At 53.7% G+C, this 19,008-nt stretch overlaps 1 protein-coding gene across 1 annotated transcript in view; it reads right to left on the minus strand.

Moving 5' to 3' along the window:
• ATP2C2 (ATPase secretory pathway Ca2+ transporting 2) overlaps positions 1–19,008 on the minus strand; it is a 56,655-nt gene that overhangs the window by 19,992 nt on the left and 17,655 nt on the right. Inside the window, exons 5-12 of the mRNA XM_069456729.1 lie at positions 14,962–15,051; positions 13,577–13,612; positions 13,415–13,476; positions 9,988–10,096; positions 5,818–5,967; positions 5,659–5,727; positions 5,212–5,287; positions 1,611–1,677 (exon numbers count right to left, since the gene is read on the minus strand). Of these exons, the coding sequence (XP_069312830.1) occupies positions 1,611–1,677; positions 5,212–5,287; positions 5,659–5,727; positions 5,818–5,967; positions 9,988–10,096; positions 13,415–13,476; positions 13,577–13,612; positions 14,962–15,051 (659 nt within the window). The remainder of the gene's footprint in view (positions 1–1,610; positions 1,678–5,211; positions 5,288–5,658; positions 5,728–5,817; positions 5,968–9,987; positions 10,097–13,414; positions 13,477–13,576; positions 13,613–14,961; positions 15,052–19,008) is intronic.

Consider the following 19,008-nt stretch of genomic DNA (forward strand, 5'->3'; position numbering starts at 1 on the left):
CCTGCGTACCAGAGCCGCGTACACCCAGTCCTGGAAGCCAGGGTCGCTTGCCCACACTGGCCAGCACACACCAGGATGCCTCGGTCCACCATGGGGCTGTCAGCTGAGCTCAACCGTAACAATCGTCACAGCACAGGCGCCGGCCACAGCCGGCCACTTTTTACACACAAATCAGAAAGGCTCCGAAGATCCCCTTAGGAACGGCATTCTCGGTCACCTCTACGCATGTTTGCTGTTGTCCTTATTGATACGACTCACAGACCATAAAATTCACCCCGTAAAGCATATCATTCAGTGGTTTTTAGCATATTCAGAGTACTGCAACTGTCTCCACAATCAATTCTAGAACATTTTCTTCACTCCCAGCAGAAACACTGCAACTGTCAGTGGGCACCCCCCCTCCCCCACCCCAGCCCCTGGCAAACCCTGATCTACTTTCTGTCTCCGGAGAGTGCCCTGTTATTGGGCATTTCATATACATTAAATCATATTATCATATGTGGTCTTTCGAGACTGGCTTCTTTCAGCAGCAAAATGGTTTCAGGGTTGCTCCACATCGTAGCCCCAATGAGCGCTTCATCCCTTCTGCGGCTGAACATCCTACTGCACGTATGTTGTCTGTGCGTTCATTAATTGATGCACATGTAAGTCTGTTGATGTGAGTGTGATGTGCCAATTACACACACACACACACACACACACACTCTCACGTGTGTATCTTTTTTTCTAACAGACACGGAAACAATTTTCCACATATCCTGAAATCATCCTGCAGACGCCTGCACGCGGGTTTCCCTCGGGAACCACCGGGCTTGACACCAGCCTAGAAATGTGTTGGCTCCTCTGTGTCCTGGAAGGGTCCCCAGCCTCCCCTCTGCTGCTGGGACAGGCCAGCTAGTGACAACCACGGACACGCTGCTTCCCTCGCCTCGGCAAGCAGCACCGAAGAGCCACCAGCACACGAAGCTGCTGCCCGTCCTTCTCTCTGCAGCAGCCGCCCGGACCCAGGGGCTTGGGATGACTGATCCCAATCGCTGTGGGGAGGATGGGCAGGTCCCCTTGGCGTAAAGCAAGTGCCCTGACTCCTGGCCCTGCTGTCACCGTGCCGCCTTGTCCTCGCTTACAGCCTTCTCTGGAAAATGAGGGCTTGGATCGAGTTCCACACTAGTAACCAGAGCCGACCTCACTGCGCACTGTGTGGTGTGTGGCACCCACATGACGGGCTCATTTAATCCTCACCATGGCCCTAGGAGAGGGTGTATCAGCACTCCCATTTTACAGAGGCGGAAACGAGGCACAGAGAGCTAGGAACCTTGCCCGAGGTCACACAGCTAGCGATGGCAGGGGCAGAATTTCAACCGAGGCAGGAGTCCAGACTCTCAGCTAGAGAGACCTAAACCCACAGGCAGAGAGGGACAAGGACTCACACTGTCACTCATCTCGCAGGTGCTCACAGGCACCCCAGCTGGGAACGGCGTGCTACGGGGAGACCGCGGTCTGGGGTACTGAGGATGCACGTGCCCTGCACCCCCAGCCCCGCTCTCACGGCAGGGAGGGGCACGAGCCCATTCAACGCCCTGACAAGGTGAGGGACAGCCACGTGCCCTTACCTGACGCCAATTGTGAACATGCTGAGGACCTGCTTGCCTTGCAGCCAGCCGATGAACATGATCAGACCTGGGAAGAGACAAACACACGTCCGCGTGTCTACCAGCCATGGCCCGGCCCCTGCAGGTGTTTCAAACCCGCTCCCGCGAAGGGTTGATAGGAACACACACGGGAACGATTAATGACCTCAAGTGCTTTCAACCACGCTTGTTTTTTCTTAAAGGAAGATACTTTTATACTTACAAAAAAACTGGTTTGACTTTCACAGGAAAGGTTCAAGCCAAGTTTAAGTTAAAGAAACAAGCAAGCAGTTTATTTGGGGCTGTCTGTGAGCATTTCCATATTACTGCAAAAGTCCCCCCATAATCTGTGTGTGTCCAGGGCCGCCTGCCCCACCCCACCCCAGTCTGGTGTGGTCAGTGACAGCTGGTCCTGGGGTCAGCAGATGGGCCACTGTTTTTCAAACTATTTTATCCTGTTTTGCTCGTGATTCAATACACTCCCCTTTCCATTTTTCTTCCCCAGTAATTTACCAAGTGTTTACTCAGCGCTGGGGTAGGTGCCAGAGACACGGAAACTGCCACAGATGGACCCTCAGGGCAGCAGTGGCCAGAGCCGTGCTGGGCCCCGTGAAAGGCCGTGAGACGTTCTGGCAAGGGGGGAAGGTGCTGGGGCTGCCAGATGCGGCCTCAGTTTCCTCATCTGTAAAATGGGATAATGACCAGCCTCCTTCAAGGAGTTGCTCCAGGGTTTTACATGTGATGATGCGTTTGCACACTCAGCACGGTTTCTGGCCCACATTAAAGGCCTAGTCCTTGACTGCCCTTGCCCTCGTTACCAGAAGCAGAGAGAAGGCAATGGGAAGGGGGGTGGACTTGCAAGAATGTCAGTTCTACAGGAAATGGGGAGCCAGGAGTGCATTACGCTGGGAGGTCGTGGTGTTTTGTTTGGGGCATATTGATTAGCTGCAGAACTCAGCTGAAATCTTAGCTAGACCCCCCCCCCATGAACCCAGATGAAACAGTTTAGAGGGCAGAGTTCTATTAGACTGCCCCACCCACGAGGAACTCACCCCACCCTGCGGCCTTCCTGTAGGTGGCTCCCAGGAGTGACCTGCGTACGTCTCTTCCCAAACCCGAGCTCAGGGACTTCGCGCTGGCAGCTTGCAATGGGCCACGCCAACAGCATTTACACCACGGGAACTGGCCAACACTACCTTCCCCAGGAAGGCATTTCCCAGCCCGTCACTGTGGCTTTGCCTCCTCCCTGTGGACCCTTTAGGGATCCGTGGAACCCAGTTTCAAAACTTTTACATTGCTAGAGCAGTTCTTGAAATGTTAAAAAGAAAAACATGTTTGAGTTGACTCTGAGTGCTGTCATCAGCCTTGCCATGGACACGCCAGTGTAATTAAGCTCTAATTTAACTTGAGGAACACGGGCTTATCCAAGCCTTGGAACTTTTTTTTTTTTTATTAAAGATTTCATCTTGTGGAAAGTCCTGTGAATGCTATCTACTTTGACAATCTGCCTTGAAGCATGTTTCCTTGGTATTTGCCCTTGGGGTTACGGGGAGAGAACATCAGTGCTCCTTAGTGTAGTGTGATCGCCTTCCTGCAAGCCCATCAGCTAGCGCAGGTGTCGGAAAACTTTCTGTCACAGGCCAGAGAGTACGTGGCGTCGGCTTTACGGATCACATGGTCTCTGCTGCAACTCAGCTTCGCCACTGCACCTTGAGGGCAGCCAGACAGCGTGCGAATGGGCAGGCCTGTGTTCCGATAAGATGTTATAGTTTTCTTGAGACAGAGTCTTGCTCTGTCATCCAGGCTAGAGTGCAGTGGTGTCATCGTAGCTCACAGCAACCTCAGACTCCTGGGCTCAAGCGATTCTCCTGCCTCAGCCTCCTGAGTCGCTGGGACTACAGGTGCTCACCACCATGCCCAGCCCCAATAAGACATTAATGCTGAACACTGAAATTTGAATTACATGTAATTTTTACATCATGAGATATTTTTCATTTGATTTTTAAAAAATTTTTTTAAATGTACAAAATATTCTCTGCTTGCTGGCCATACAAAAATAGGGAACAGACCAAATTTGGCCTAGAAGCCACAGTTTCCAACCGCTGCTCTAGAATCTGACAGAGGCCTCTGGGCATCCTATTCAGCCAGACATGTCTAATCTGCAGCCGACGAGGGCAAAAGGAGGGTGGCCATGCCTAGCTGCTTCCCCCTCTTGTGCCTGGGCAGACATCAATAATCCACCAGAGTCCTCTGCCACCGAGTCTGAGTGTGGCTTCAAAACCTTCTCACGGCCCACAGTCCCACTAGTTTTGTCAGACTAGTGGGTTAAGATAAAACCCATTTCCATCACTTTTCCAGGACAACATTGGACAGAGAGGAGGGCAAAGGGGAGAGAGTTACTTAAGTCTTTAACCTAGGGGTTTTGCAAACTCTGGGCAGTACATCCAAAGCTGAGGTTTGAGACGAAGACACTCAAGCAAGATTAATTGTCACCTTCACATTTCATATTCATACAGGCATCTCTCCCCTATTGGACTGGGGCCCTTCTAAGGGCAGAAACTGTGTTGGACTCATCTTGGTGGCCCCAGAACCCAGCACAGGGTCTAGTGTGTAATAAGATACTCAGTAAATGAACTAATGCATCTGGGTGGCCAGATGTACCATGAAGCAGCTGCTAGGAGGGACAGTTGCTTCTCCCAAGAACTTTATCTGGCTCTGCAGTTCCAGCCAGTACTCCCCTTGTCGCTGCATGTGCTATGGGCAGTGGCTTGTTGGTTTGTTCCTTTAGTAAATCACTCACTTGACAAATGTTTACTGAGCATCTACTATGGCCCAGGCACTGTTTGATCCTAAAGACTGGAATGAAGGACATAGAATCAAGGCCAGACCTGAAAACAGGAAGAAGCAGGTGAAGGGACCAGGGCAGCCCCAGGGGGATGTTAAGGCTTAAGACCTAAATTTAGTTCTGCAGCATCATGATGGCATTGTTTGGTGTGTTACCAAAGGCCAGAAAGCATGACCTATTTATTAACAGAAGCACAGAAATATGACTGGGTCCATAGCTAAACTACATTTCCCAATCTCCTTTGCAGTTAGGTAGGTCATGTGACTTTATTTTGGCCAACAAAAAAAGGGTAAAAGTGATGACTCAACTTCCTGGTCCGTGCCTTAAAAACTCCCCCACAAGCCTCCACGTTCTCGCTTTTCCCACCCGCTGGCTGAGTAGAATTATGGCCTCCAAGGACCTAGAGCAACCTAGAGCAACAATACAGCAGGAGCCTGGGCCTGAGTCAGCATGTGTAGCCGGGCATTGTGGGGAAAGCCACTGGACCAGGAACAGGTCTGTGGACCGCAGTGTGAGCAAGAAACAAACTTTTCCTATGTCAAGGCATGAAACGTGGGGGCTGCTTGTTACAGCGTCAGCCTGGTGCCACTAATACAGGAACCTCTGGTTGCTGTTCGAGCATCTCTGATCCCAGTCCCCAAGCTGGCGAGTAGCAAGATGTTTGAGAAACGGCCATAGTGGCTGCCCCAGGACAGCCCCTTCCACCTCTAGAACCCAGGGCAGAGACGCTCCACTCACCGATGATGCCAAAGGAGAAGAGCGTCAGCTGCTTCCCCAGCTTGCCCATGCTCTTCTGCAGCGGGGTTTTGGGCGTCTGGAAGGGCGAGAACGATGGTTTGTTAGACGAGCCCCCAGTAGTGCACCCCTTCTTTGGGCTGGCTTTTTTCCAAACGGATTTGCCTTACTGCCCTATAGCTGGGGCCAAGTGACGATTACACAGGGGCACACGTATGTCAAAATGAAATGACTTCTACACTTAAGATCTGTGCGTGGTACTGCCTGAAAGTTATATCTTTATGACAAGACTAACAAATGTTTTAAAACAATAACAACAAAAAGTTTAAAAACTATACTCCCATTAACCACATCCTCCTCACTCCTAAGGGCCAGGCAGCCCTGGTATCGTTCACCGAGAATAGTCTCAAGCCCCAGCCCACAAAGCCCCAGGCCCCACCTGTCCCTTACCTCTTCAGCCTGCATCATCTTAAACACTTCTCCGAACTGGGACCTTTCCCCTGTTCCAATCACCACTCCCTGTGTTCCGGAGAGAGAGAGAAGTGTGAATGCCAAGCCTGGGGCCTGCGAGTTATGGGAGGCGGAGGTCTCAGGAGCCCCGGAGCTCACCTGGCCCCTCCCGTACTGCACCAGGGTCCCCATGAAGATGATGTTGCTCAGGGTGGTGAGGTCGCCCCCGCCTGGCAACGGACTGTCTGTTTTACTGCACGGCTCAGCTTCTCCCGTGAAACTGGATTCGTCCACCAGGAGATCCGTGACCTAGGAGAGCAAAGGGAAGAGGCTGTGGCACGGCCCCTCTCAGCCTGACAGTTGGTTTTAGAAGCTCAGAAGGGTGCCCAGCGCCTTAAAGGATATCAAACAAGGAACATGTTGAAATCCGGGAACGGATATCAGAGATATGAGCTCTGATGCATGTGGGAGTCAGAAAAGCTTTGCATGTGTGGTCCTTCTTGAACAACACAAAAGTCTCACCACTTTCTTTTAATGTTATTTGAAATTTTAATATAGTCTGAAAAACACCAAAGCAATGGTTTTTCGAGAATATACCTTTCAAAACACCTGTGCGCTTCTCCTAACTCTCAGCATCCTGCCCACCTTGGAGATTCCTGTACGATCCCGTAGAATAACTTGGCCAGGTTATTCAGTGACAAGCTAAGGTTGCGCTAACACAACCATCCGTCTCCTACTGTGGGCACTGGGGACACAGCTGTGACCGAGACGGACGAACTTCCCGCCCTCCTGCAGATGATACTCCATCGAGGAGGGGCCGACAGGAGACCCCAAAACAGAGGAACATTGGGACGGACACCAGGTGCACAGAGCAGGGAGCGGAGCCCCTTAGGAGGGACAGTCAGGAAGAGACAGGAACTGGGACCTCAGGGGTGAAAAGGACTAAGTCACACACAGTGGGGACAGGGTTTTAAGTGGCAGAAATGGCCTCCCCCATGGCGGCCCCCACGGTAGTTGACAGCAGCAACTTGTCAGGCTTCTAGGTCAAGGGGAGAAAAGTCGCTTGGGCCTCCTTTGCTTAAACAACTGATTTGTGTCCATTTGACCTTCCAGGTCAGCTCAAAAGCCACTGTCTCCAGGAAGCCCCCCCCCCCCCCGACCCCGGACTGCACCAGGCCAGGCAAGTCTTTCTCATCTGGGAAATCCAGGATTCCCGGTGCTGTCCCCTCGTGGCTCTCCCGGCAGTCACCGAGGCATGAGTAGGCTTAGGCCGGTCGTCTCTCTGGTCTGTAAAGTCACGAGCACAGGGACCTGCTCTGTTTTCTGCACGGTACCCTCTGCACCCAGCACAGTGCCTGGCACGTAGCAGGTGCTCAAGAAACATTAGCTAAATGAATGAGTGATGGCGCTGGGGTCGGGGCTGAGGCAGGAAGGGAGGGGAGAGGCTGGCAAGGGGCCCTGAGCGAGGTGTGCTGAGTGATCCTCCCCGACACCCCGCAGTCGCATCCTCAGCACCTGAGAACCTGCCGTGCGACACGGCGAGACTGTGTAGACGGCATGGACTGAAGCACCTTGAGGTGGGAGAGTCTCCTGGGCCACCCGGCTGGACCTGATGGGACCACAAGGGCCCTCGTGAGGGACGGGAGGCGGGAGGGTCGGGGGAGATGTGGCCACAGACGCAGCGGCCGGAGTGACGCGCAGCCCAGAGCCGAGGAGAGCAGCGGCCTCCAGAAGCTGGAAAGGGAAGGAATCGTCTCTCCCAGGGCCCTGGAGGGGGCGCGGCCCCGACACGGCTCCCTATTTCCACCCAGCGAAATCGATTTTGGTTTTGACCCCCAGAACTGTAAGATCACACGTCTGTGTTGTCTCGAGCCCCTAAGTGAGCCCTACTGTGTTACAGCACCCACAGGAGCCGGCACACCGCGGACACCGGAGGGGCAGGCGGCCAGAAAGAGTCGGCACCGCCGGTCACGGGGAAAGAGAGAACACGCTGTGGCTGAGGCCGTGGGCGCCGGAGCCAGATGGCCCAGGTCCCAGTCCCCCCAACCACGTGGCACGTGTGACCTCTCCAGGCTGCTGTGTCCTTGCTGTAAAATGAAGGAAAACAACACTGCTGTTCTCTTATGGTTGCTGGGAGATGAGATGAGACCGTGTCTACGTCGTGGTCGGCACAGACCTGCTGTACTGATACATAGAGAAACACCAGCTTCCTTAACATGAGAGAGACACACACAAGGTCAGGTGGAGATTCCGGACCAAGAAGGAACAAAGCCTGTTCTGGGCTGTTGGGGAGCCCCTGGTGACCTCCCAGGGCACAATCTGGGGTGAGGGAGGGGAAGAGGGTCAGGGAAGATCATGTGTGGGCCAAAAATAGAGTCGGGGGCACGGACCCGACAATACCAGCCCACCAGCGGGGCAGGCCCAGCCTGCAAGTGGGTATAGTCGTGGCTGCTTCCTGCTCGGGCCTGCATAGACGCGTCCTGTCACCCCAACATGCAGGGCTCACACCCCGCAGGTGCAGCGGCCTCTGAGTCACAGCGTTGCTGGGGGCCTTGTCAACTCCAATCCAATTCCCTTTTTATTTTAGAAATGGTAGGGGACAGAAACAAAGGCCAGTGACCTGCCTTCCTGGCCATACCAGGTCAGCCTCTGACTGAGGCCTTTGTCTTTGTTTAATTCTGGGAAAGAGAAAATGATGTCTCATGACCTCACACACACTATGCAGAAAGGGCTATTACTGGGTTACTTATTTTAAGAGCTTTCTTGAACCTGCTGCTTCCTGGACCTGAGTGGTTTCCAAACATACAGAAAGCACTCCTGGACCTCAGAGCTCTGCAGGTAGCGATCTCCCACTGTGCGTAAACAAAGCTACTGACTGTTCCTTGGAGTTGCAAAACACCAGTAGGGAAATCCACCATCTTCCTGGCTGGGGGCCTAGGAAAAAACCCTCATGGCGGCGTCACACACAGGGTGCAGTTTAATCCAGCAGAAGCACGGTGGGACACAGCCAGAGAAGCAGCAAGGGAGGTATTTGGGGTGGAAAGTTGTTTTGGAGAACCGTTTCACAGGTCCTTAAGGATGAATAAAACCCGTTGCTAGTATGTGGGGCTGTTGACTCCACGACAGGCACGGGCTGAGCATGGTGCGGTCACAGCCCGTTCCAGCTTCACAACAACCCGGTGGGGTAGAAGCCAACGTCAGAGACCAGGAAACCGAGACTCAGAGAGGTGAGTCCCGTTCCCACGTCACACACTAGGGGCTGCAGGGCCGGGGCTGAGACCCAGGGCGCTCCGACCCCCAATGTGTGCTGCAACAATGTCAGCTGGACAATGGCCACTTGGTCACCCGTGCCGGGCATGGCTCTGAGCACTGTGCATCTATGAAGTCGCTTACTCCTTACAATTACCCTGTGGGCATCATCATCCCATTTTACAGATGAGAAAGCTGAGGCACAGAGAGGTTAAGTAACTTGCTCAAGGTCACACAGCTTTGAATTATGGATCCAGGGCTCAGACCCACGCATGAGCCACCTCTCTTTGCCTTTACAGCAGCATGTGGAGTTGACACATGTCGTTCTTATTGGCTGCCCAGCATGTGGACCCCGCCCTGTGCCTGGAGAACTCGAATGTCATCAGACAGAGCCCCCCTCTCAACAAAGCAGTTCCTAAGAACGCACCGGGAAATCCTTCCAGCACATAATCGGTGCTTAATTCTTTATCACTAACATCTTTGAACCATCCTTACACATTCTTGGAAGAAAATAGAGTGCTCCCATCAGCAGATCACAAGGGACGTGATTTAACCATTCGAGCAGCCAGGACACCCTCCCCAGACCACCTCGGGCGTTGTTCTGAGAAGCTGTGACACCCCGAGCCCCGCACGGCTGAGGGGAGCCTGCCCCGCACCCGAGTCCTCAAACCACTTCTCCTGCAAAAGCTCGTGCTGCCCCGCGTGCTCCTACGGGCTCTGTTTCCCTCTTTGTTGGAAGCAGCCTAATATCGCTTCTTCCCCACATCCGTGCCTGTTTCTGGAAGCAACTCTGCTCCCATCCCCCAGCCCCTCCTCGGTCAAATGTGCTGCCGCAGCCTGCTCTGAACGGGCAAATCCCGTCACCAAAACATGTGCGGCTTATCCTGAAAATGAGAATGAATAATTTATGAAATGTGGTTCGAGGGGCTTTATGCTTAGAATTAGCTTGTTTGCTAAGTCCCGACTGGTTTGTGTGCGCGTGCGTGTGTATTTGTGCACACGTGCATATTGAGAGGATACACGTGGCTACAATAAGGCAACTGTCCCCATCTCCCCTGACAAGGGCGCGGGACCACTCACCTCAGTGAGCCGGATGTCCGCGGGGATCCGGTCTCCGATGGAGAGAGACACGACGTCTCCGGGCACCAGCTCCCGCGCCAGCACGTGCTGGAGTTTCCCATCTCTGAGGCTGCACGTGATGTGGTAAAAAGCAGAAGACCACGCTGATATTCCATTTTTGTGCACTTTGACAAATGTGAATGAGGAGAATAGAAATATACTTCCTCTTTCCATCATAAACGAACCCTGTGCCTTCGAGGTTTAATTATTTTTTAAAGTCACATGTCCTAAAAGACTTTTGGGGAAAGTGTGCGCCTTCTGGGCGACCCTGGGCCTCACCTGACACATGGGGCTAGTTCTGTTTACCCTGCCTGGAAACAGGCCGGCCACACGCCCCCCAGAAGCTTCCGTGGGTCTAGGGCAGTGGCTCTAAAGCCTCCCAGGGGACCGGCAGCGCTCCTGCCCTCAGAGAACACAGCACTCTGGGCTGCAGGACCCGTCTCGGGAAGCCGGGGATGGCAGAGCCCTGTGGCAGCTGGAGGGAGCATCTCACGTGCCGAGGAGTCCCCTCCTCTCCCAGGGGCCACGACCACCTGCCCTTGGACTGTGGCTGTGCTTCCCTGCAAGGGCTGGAGTCCCACGTGCCCGCCCCTCGCCCGACCCCACTGACCCCTGCCTGTCTCTGGCCCCTTCAGTCCACCTGCTCTTATGGCCCCAAATCAGATCACAACTCCCTCCCGCTCCAGACCCTACAGTGGCTTTCCCATGACCTTGGAACCAAGCCCAAAGGCCTCGCTAGGGCCCTCCCACCTGGGCTGCCGGCCCGCCCTCCTGTGAACACGCCCAGCTCCTCCGGCCTCTGGGTCTTTGCAGACCTTTGAATGCTGGAGCAGACGTTCCTGTCTTCCTTCTTAATGGAATGTGACCTCGTTCAGGTATCCACCCTTCTCCCCACAGCCACCTCCTCCAGGGAATGTCATGCCTGGCTAAGACCCCTGCCGGTGACTACCTTAGGCGTGGGCATGTAACGTAGCACTGGCCTATGACACACGAGCAGACGGTCCCTGGGGGCTCGTGGGAAAGGTTTCCTTACTGTGAGTGTGCACACACACTCACACGCACGCACACTCTCTCACACACGCTCACACACACACCCCTTCTGTGAGCCTTGCATGCTTTGCTGTGATGCCTGGAGCTGTGGCAGCCATTTGGGGACCATGAGGGGAGCCAGCCAGGGGACAAAGCCAGCAAGCTGAAGGTGGCGGAGTAAAGAGGTAAAAGGACCAGACCTTTGGTGTCATCTTGAACTAACTAACCCACTGCTCCTCACCATGGGTCCCTTGCTGTGATACAGTATAACTTCCTGTAGTTTGTATGGTTGAATTTTCTGTTTCGTGTAGCCAAGGGTGCCTGTAGAGACACACCTGCTGTTCCCTCAGCCCTGCCCACGGCTGGCTCCTGTTCCTCAGGCCTCAAATGTCACCTCCTCTTTAAATGTCAGATCAGGGCAGCCTCATCAACAGCTGTCCTTACCCGTAACCAAATGCTATGACATCTCGGTGGGGCTTTTCATTTTGGTTTCTGTGTACCTTTAGGTTTGCGGCTATTCTTTGGCTTCACAGTGGCTGTGCGGTCCCCAAAGCGCCTTGTTTCTTCACTTGCTCATCAGCTACCTCCCCCCGCAGGAACGTGAGCCCCCCGGAGCCCGGGGCCTTGGCGCTTGTTCCACTGGTGTAACCTCAGCTCTCTTTCCCCAGGAGGGACTCAATAAGAGTTTGATGACTGTGCCGAGGATGGGGGTCACATGTCAGGGCTCTGCATGGCAGGGCTCCCCCCAGTTTGTAAAACGGGTCTGGGAGACTCAGAGCCCGGGGCTTTATGGCGTCAGGGAAACGGTTCCGCTGCCGGGCGCTGCCGTTTGTGTAAATGGAGTTGTCTGTCAGAAGTGCGTTCCGGGGACGTCAATGATGCGTACTATTCACCTGAAGGCCAAGCCTTGATACTTAATCTTAAGATCGGATCATGAAGCCACACAAATCATTTTTGCTTCCGTCTGCTCGTATGAGACGTCACACATCGAGACTCCTGACAGCCATGTTGGTCCAGCCATCGAGCCCAGACAGTTTCACTGCTTCCAGCGGCCCTTCTGGAATTGGCTCACCCGCCCCGATGCTAGTCAATCCCATATCATCCCCTTTTGTCCCAGTTTTGTCATTCTCTGCCTTGTATTACACACACACACACGCACACACACATCCTTGAGCGCCGAGTCCTTGAGAGGCGGGACTGTAGCTCACCAGCACTTTCTGTTCCCAGCCCTGTGGCTCCGTTGTACCACAGGCCCCAACACACACTGACGTTCCCCCGCCAAACTATCCTCCAGCACACAGAGTTGCCATATGTTTAAGCCCCTCCCGGGCGCCACAGATCATGAGACACCTTCTACCACCTTGAGCAGCAATGTGTGTTTGGGACAGACACGTGAGCCGGAAATAATCTCAACCAATGTTACGAACGGGGTGAGGGAGGTTTTGGACTTTTGGAAATCATATCATTTTTGACAAGGAGAATAAACTTATGGACCACTGAAATACTCAAAACTAAATTTAGGAAAAGTCATTTTCCCTTCTGGGCCTGCCAGCTTCCCTTGCCCGTGGCAGCCACCCCTACAGGAAGGGCCTTACGATGCTCTAACCCTAAGCCGTCCAGCGCGGCAGCCACTGTGCCTGTGTACGTGTTTCAGTTAAAATTCAGTAACGTTAAGAACGCAGTTCCTCACTTGCCCTGGCCACATTTAAAGTCCTCGGTAGCCACATGTGACTAGTGATGCTGTACTGGACAGAGGAGATTGTAGAACATTTCCAGCAAGTTCTATCATTCAGTGCTGCACGAAACAGGAATGCCCATGCGGCACTGGTGGACATTTTTGGCTTTTCTTTTTCCGTTTCAAACATCTTTGGTAAGAACCGTGCAATACAGATGGAACGGTAGCGATGTCTGCCCAGGAAAGAGCCCCGCACGGCTACGGGGCAAATGGCTGGAGCTCACTCTCTCCACGTGCCCTGCTCTGCAGCCGGCTTGTTAAAGCCCTGGGTCTCATCCCTTTCTGATTTCACCCTTTGAGAATCCTCCGAACCCTCTCCCTAGAACAAATTCGCACAGTTTGCCAGCTATTTCACAGGCTTCATGGGCCACCCTCCTCCCAAAGCCACTCTGCCGTCCATTGCCCCCAGGTAGGTACCCTAATCTGGACACTGATGATAGAGTTGAGGCCCAGAGAGGTTATGTGACATGCCCAAAGACACACAGCAATCTGTTGGCAAGGCGGACAGCAGGTTTCATAACTTCCAGTAAGACGTGATATAGAAAGGATATGATGTTTGCCAAACTCACCAGCCCCACCAACTTCTCTAATGAACCAAAAAGTCCCAAAGAAGCTCTGGCTTACCAGTTGCATTCTGGAGGCACCAGCTTAGTCAGCTCTTCCAGAGATTTCTCCGACCTGTACTCCTGGCAGGAAGGGCATCAGACACGCCGTTCAAAGATGGGAACTCCGTGACTCTCTCTTCCCACCCAGGTCACCCCGCCCAGGACCTCAGGAAACACTCACCTGGATGAAGGCGACGGTGACCACGATGAGCACGGCCTGGAGAGCAAACGAGAGCAGGGCGTGAGCACCAGGGTCTCCACGAGAGAGAGAGCGCAGGGCCACGGCGGGCAGTGGGGGCAGGGAACACGCCTTTCAAAATAGATTTCCCTTCTCCTTGCAAAATAAGCGCACTGTGAAGAACTTTGGGAAGCAGACAAGCCAGAGAGCAGAGAAACCGAATTCCACCTCCCAGACATCCACTAGATCTTCCCACACAGACGCTCAACACGCATTGCACGACACAGGCGTGTTCTTTCATAAACTGCCACATTCTTGCAGCACGTCGTAGACACCGTCCCACATCAGCGTGGCTCTAACCCCCGCCTTTCACACAGAAGCAGCAAACCCCGCTGTGCGGAGCGAGTCTGAGTTTGTGTTTGCAACAGTAACTTGCAGAGACAGAAAGAAGCGGGATGAGAGCCAGCAAGGGGCGTCCCACGGAGGCCAGACGTCACGTGAGTCCCTCTCTGGGACACACCCGAACAGGCAAGGGCACGGCCTCCCCGGCCAGCTGCCAAGGGGTGGAGGGAGACAGGAAGTGACTTAGTGGGCACAGGGTCTCCTTTTGAGATGATGAAGATGTTTCGGAACCAGACAGAGGCAGTATTGTACAATATCATGAATGCATTAAACTCCCCTGGTTGTGCATTTTATTAATAAAATGGTGAATTTTTTTATTATGTGAATTTTACCTAAATTTAGAGAAACATTTTTTTGAGACAGGGTCTTGCTGTTCACCCAGGTTGGAGTGCTGTGGGTGACCATAGCTCGCTGCAGCCTCCGACTCTTAGGCTCAAGCGATCCTCCTGGCTCAGCCTCCTGAGCAGCTGGGACTACAGTTGCACACCACCACACCTGGCTAATTAAAAAAAAATTTTTTTTTTTTTTTGTAGAGACAGTGTCTGACTGTATTTCCCAGGCTGGTCTCAAGCGATCCTCCTCCTTCAGCCTCCCCAAGTGCTGGGATTACAGGTGTGAGCCACCAAGCCCGGCCAAAAAAATTTTTTTTAAGTGTTCAGTGATTATCTCTGGGTAACAGATTCAGGGTGATGACTCTCTGTAAGTGTGCACAGCTCGGCATCTGGCTGCTGCAACCAGGGGCCATGGAAAGAAATTCACTGCATAGCTGTTCCCAGTAGCAACGAACTAGAAACAACCTAGTGTCCACCAAGACGGCACAGGGGTAAAGAAGGATGTGGATTTGTTTTCCTTTCTTTCTGCTGTATTTTCTATTTTTTTTTTTTCTGCAGCAAACTGTTTTCCTCACATAATGACAATAAGCAGAGATTCAGCCAGCCCCTCGGCAGCCCTGCCTGGGAGCCGGGCGCTGCTCCCGACACACTCACCATGGCGATGCTGACGGCGTCCTCGTACTCCTTGGTGAGGACGCTCACCAAGGCAGAGCCCAGCAGCAGCAGGATCAGGGGGTTCTTAAACTGGAAGATGAAACACAAGCCGGTGCGTTCTTTAGTTTCACAAAGACCAGCCTGGGCTTCTCACCGTGCAGAAGTGTGTGGGATGTAGGCCTTAGTTCAAGGCCATGTGTCCAGGTCAACAGTGCAGAGATCGAGGGCCCAGGGAGACCATGGTCCTCCTCTGCCTACAAGTCCACCACTAATGACCCTCCCAAGGGTCACCTGACACTGTCCCCATCAAGACACCAGCCTCGGCCCTGCCTCTGAGTTCTTGGTCTTGCCCCACCAATCCCCACAGCGCTGTGGGCCAGGCCCCTGGGGGGATGCCAGTCCTGGTCCAGCCTGGCCGAAGGATGCTCTCATCATGCCAGCTTCCCAAATCCTCTGCATCTTAGCCACCCAAACTTGGATGCCCATCTGTCCTCAACAGCATGTGGGAACTTCGATGATGTCCCTCTTCAAAACAGGTATTACGGAAAACTGAGAGGATTTTTACTTGTAGTTTTATGTACCTGCCCCTCCATCTCACAGAAACACTTCGTGGTAGCCCATGTTACAGAGTTGAAAGGAAACACAAACACACAGAAACAGGACCAGAGAGAGCAGACCAAAGACCAAGATCAGGAAGAGAGTTAAAATATCAACAAGCAAGTCACTGTTGTTTAAAACAGGGCTGCACACTGGGCTCTGAGCTTCCCAGCAGCCAATGCAAAGGAGGAAATGTGATCGAACGTGTGATTCATGCTCTCATGAAAACCAGCCCATCAGCGCCATGCGGTGGGATGCAAGAAGGGATCTCTCTCTCACATACACACATGGGCACACACACACCCCCCTCCCAGAATTGCCATGTTTTGTGCCCTCTGAGTGCGGGGCAGGGCCTTTTTGTCCAGCTTACCAGTGGCCCTGAGTGTACCACAGCAACTGCTTTGACTCCTTAATACTGAGCAGCCCAAAGACATTTGCTGTCTTAGCTACAATTCTATCAATTGCTTATCTCTGTCGACTGCTAGAACGTAATCTTCCCAAGGACACAGACCACCCTGGTGTCCCCAGCCCTCCTGGGACCTAGAACCTGGCCCGGAGCACTGTGGGGATTGGGTGGGCCAAGGCTGCTGTCTTGATTGGGACAGTGTCAGGATGACCCCTGGGAGGGTCATCAGTGGTGGACACGTAGGCAGAGGACCGTGAGATGGGCGTGGTCGCACACTCCATCACTGCACTGTGGACCTGGAGGGATGGCCTTGAACTCCCGGCTGCACCACACGCGCTTATGCGCAGGTCTGAGCATGTGGCGTGGTGGGCGGGAGCTCAGGAATCCGGCGGGCTCTGCCCTGTCCCCACCATTGTCTCACCCAGAAACCTCACGCAAAGCCCTGCCTTCTCCAGCCCCGCCTCCCTCCTGGCTCTTGTGAGCACTCAGCGTGGCGGCGAGAGCACAGCGGCTGCTCGGTGGGAAGTGGCGGCCAAGAGGCGCTCCAGACCCGTCACGGAAGGACCTGGGTGGACCTGGGTGGGTGGAGGAGCTGTGGCCACTCGAGTTCCTGTGTCAGGGCCCTTGATCCAACAGCTGCTCTGCGGGGACGTTTTCCCATCTGTCCTTGCCAGGGGCAGGCGGGAGCGGGGGTCACCACACTTCCAGAGAGAACCGTACCTCAAAGCCAGCTCGCCCGCTGCGCCCTGGCACGAGGGTCTGAGACACTCAGGGCCTGTGGACTGTAGAACCTAACCCCCCGCCCCAAACTGGAGACCTGCGCTGCCGTTCCCAGGACAGGCCGCACTCAATAAGTTACAGGCTTCTCCGTAACAGTGATGTGTTCGATACACAAATAAACCGTCCACTAATCTTGTGGCCTCCATAAGCTGTTCCATGGACACCAAGTCACAGATTAGAAAAAGAGTTTAGAATGAAACGGTTTAAGGGACACACCATCCAAATGCAACAGGCGGGCTTGCTCAGACCCGGGTTCTAACAAGCCAAGTGTGCAGAGCCGTCTTGGGCCCGTGGGGAAGCGGGTCGCGGGTCACGGGTCCCGGGTCACGGTTGGGCCTGAGCTGGTGCTAACGAAGCGCTAATGGTGTCGCATCCCAGGGTAGGAGAAAGGAAACAGAGATGCGTGCTGGCCTGTAACTGCTAAAATCACTCAGCGTCTAGAATTTGTTCCCCATACTGCAGAGACAAAAGTGGGGCATTAAAAACCTGCCAAAATGGGTTGACAATGATCGAAGCGAGGTGACGGGATTGCGGAAGTCATTATGTTATTCTCTCTCCTTATGAATATTTCTGAAATTTTCCCTAACAAAGAGTTGAAAAAAGGTGTTGGTTACAGAGGAAGTCGCAATTTTGGTTCCGTGAGCCCCTGGTGACGGGTGGTCAGGGGCAGCTCGGCAAGGGGAAGGGACTGAGAGAGTCCCCGGGCTGGCTTGAAGCCACGTGGCAGAGCTCACGACCGCGGACGCGGATGCGCCTTCCCTTGGGAGCCCAGGGGAGGACGGAGCTCAGAGAAGAGGGAGGTGTTAGCTCTGCAGAGCCCGGGCCGGGGCCTGTGGGTTTCCTGTGGCCGCTGTCGCTGTCGCAAATTTCCACCCACCGGGGGCCTGAGACAGTGGGAGTTTGTGCTCCCACAGCGCTGCCGGCGGGAGCCTGGAGCAGAGCGTCCGAGGTGCACGCTCGCTCCGCAAGCTCCGGGGACATCCTTCCCTGCCACTCGGCTCCTGGCGGTTGCCTCGGTCCTTGGCTTGTAGACACATCCCTCCGATGGCTGCCTCACCGTCACCTGCACTGCTCTGCGTGTGTGTGTGTGTGTGTGTGTGCGTTTGTGTGTTTGTGCGTGTGTGCACGCGTGCATGCCTGCCTGGGCTGCTTCTAAGGACACCAGGCATGTAGGGCCCACCCCAATCCAGCACGACCTCTTCTTAACTAATCTCATTTGCAAAGACCCTATTTTCAAATGAGGTCACATTGTGAGGTTCTGGGTGGACATGAATTTGGCGGGGACACCATTCAGCCCAGTACAGGGAGGAAAAGGTGCTGCAAGGAGGACTGTGATTGGCCCCCGAATCGCCCAATCAGGAAGCGTCAAACACGGAGCCAATAGGAAGGCAGCTGCAGCCGGGCGCAGCCCAGGAGCCAGAGGAGGAGGGGGTCTCCCAGGGACCAGGGACGGGATGGGGGCCCAAGGTGTGCAAAGGGCCGGGGAGGGGGAACTGAGGCAACCTAAGTGCCCTCAGGTATGTGGAAAATTCTGGGCCTTTCTGAACGGGTCCTGGTAGGGTGGTGGGGGTGCCAAGTTCTAGACTGGAACTTGTAGCCCTGTCTATTTCAATTTTCTTCTTTCCTCTTCCTAATGGCTTCTGGGCATGTCATTTGCGTGCCAGCCGTGCAGCACCATGCCAGTGCTGATGGCAACAGCCAGCAGGGGCAGGGGCCCTGGAGCCAGCTCCCTGGATGTGGCTGTCAGCGCTGTGTCTCACTGCTACGTGACTTTAGCTCAGGTTGCAGGTAAACTGTAGGATGCCCAGTTAAATTTGAATTTCAGATAAACAAAGAGCTTTAAAAAATTAGTATAAGTATATTCATTGCAATATTTGGTACATAAATATTTGGTATACTAAAATTACCTCTTGTTTATGTATCTGAAATTTAAATTTAAAAGGGAATCTTGCCTTTCTTTTCTTTTCTTTTTCTTTTTTTTTTTTTGCTAAACCTGGCAGCCCTATACACCCTGGGGAAATCTTTCAACCTCTCCGTACTTCATCTTCCTCATCTGCAAAACAGGGATTAGCAGGAGGATTACACAGATGAGTGCTAACTAATTTACTGGTTCACTTAGCCTGGTGCCTGGCCCGTGGTGAACCCTCTATGAACGTAATCACTACCATTCATGATCTCGGCTGGCAGGGTAGTTAGTTATCTACTCACAGTCGCTCTGCCTGCTAAGAGCAGCCTGAGAGGGGAGTGATCTGTCCGAGGACTCC

Source organism: Eulemur rufifrons, chromosome 23 (genome assembly GCF_041146395.1).
Source record: "Eulemur rufifrons isolate Redbay chromosome 23, OSU_ERuf_1, whole genome shotgun sequence".
Lineage (NCBI taxonomy): Eukaryota > Metazoa > Chordata > Mammalia > Primates > Lemuridae > Eulemur > Eulemur rufifrons.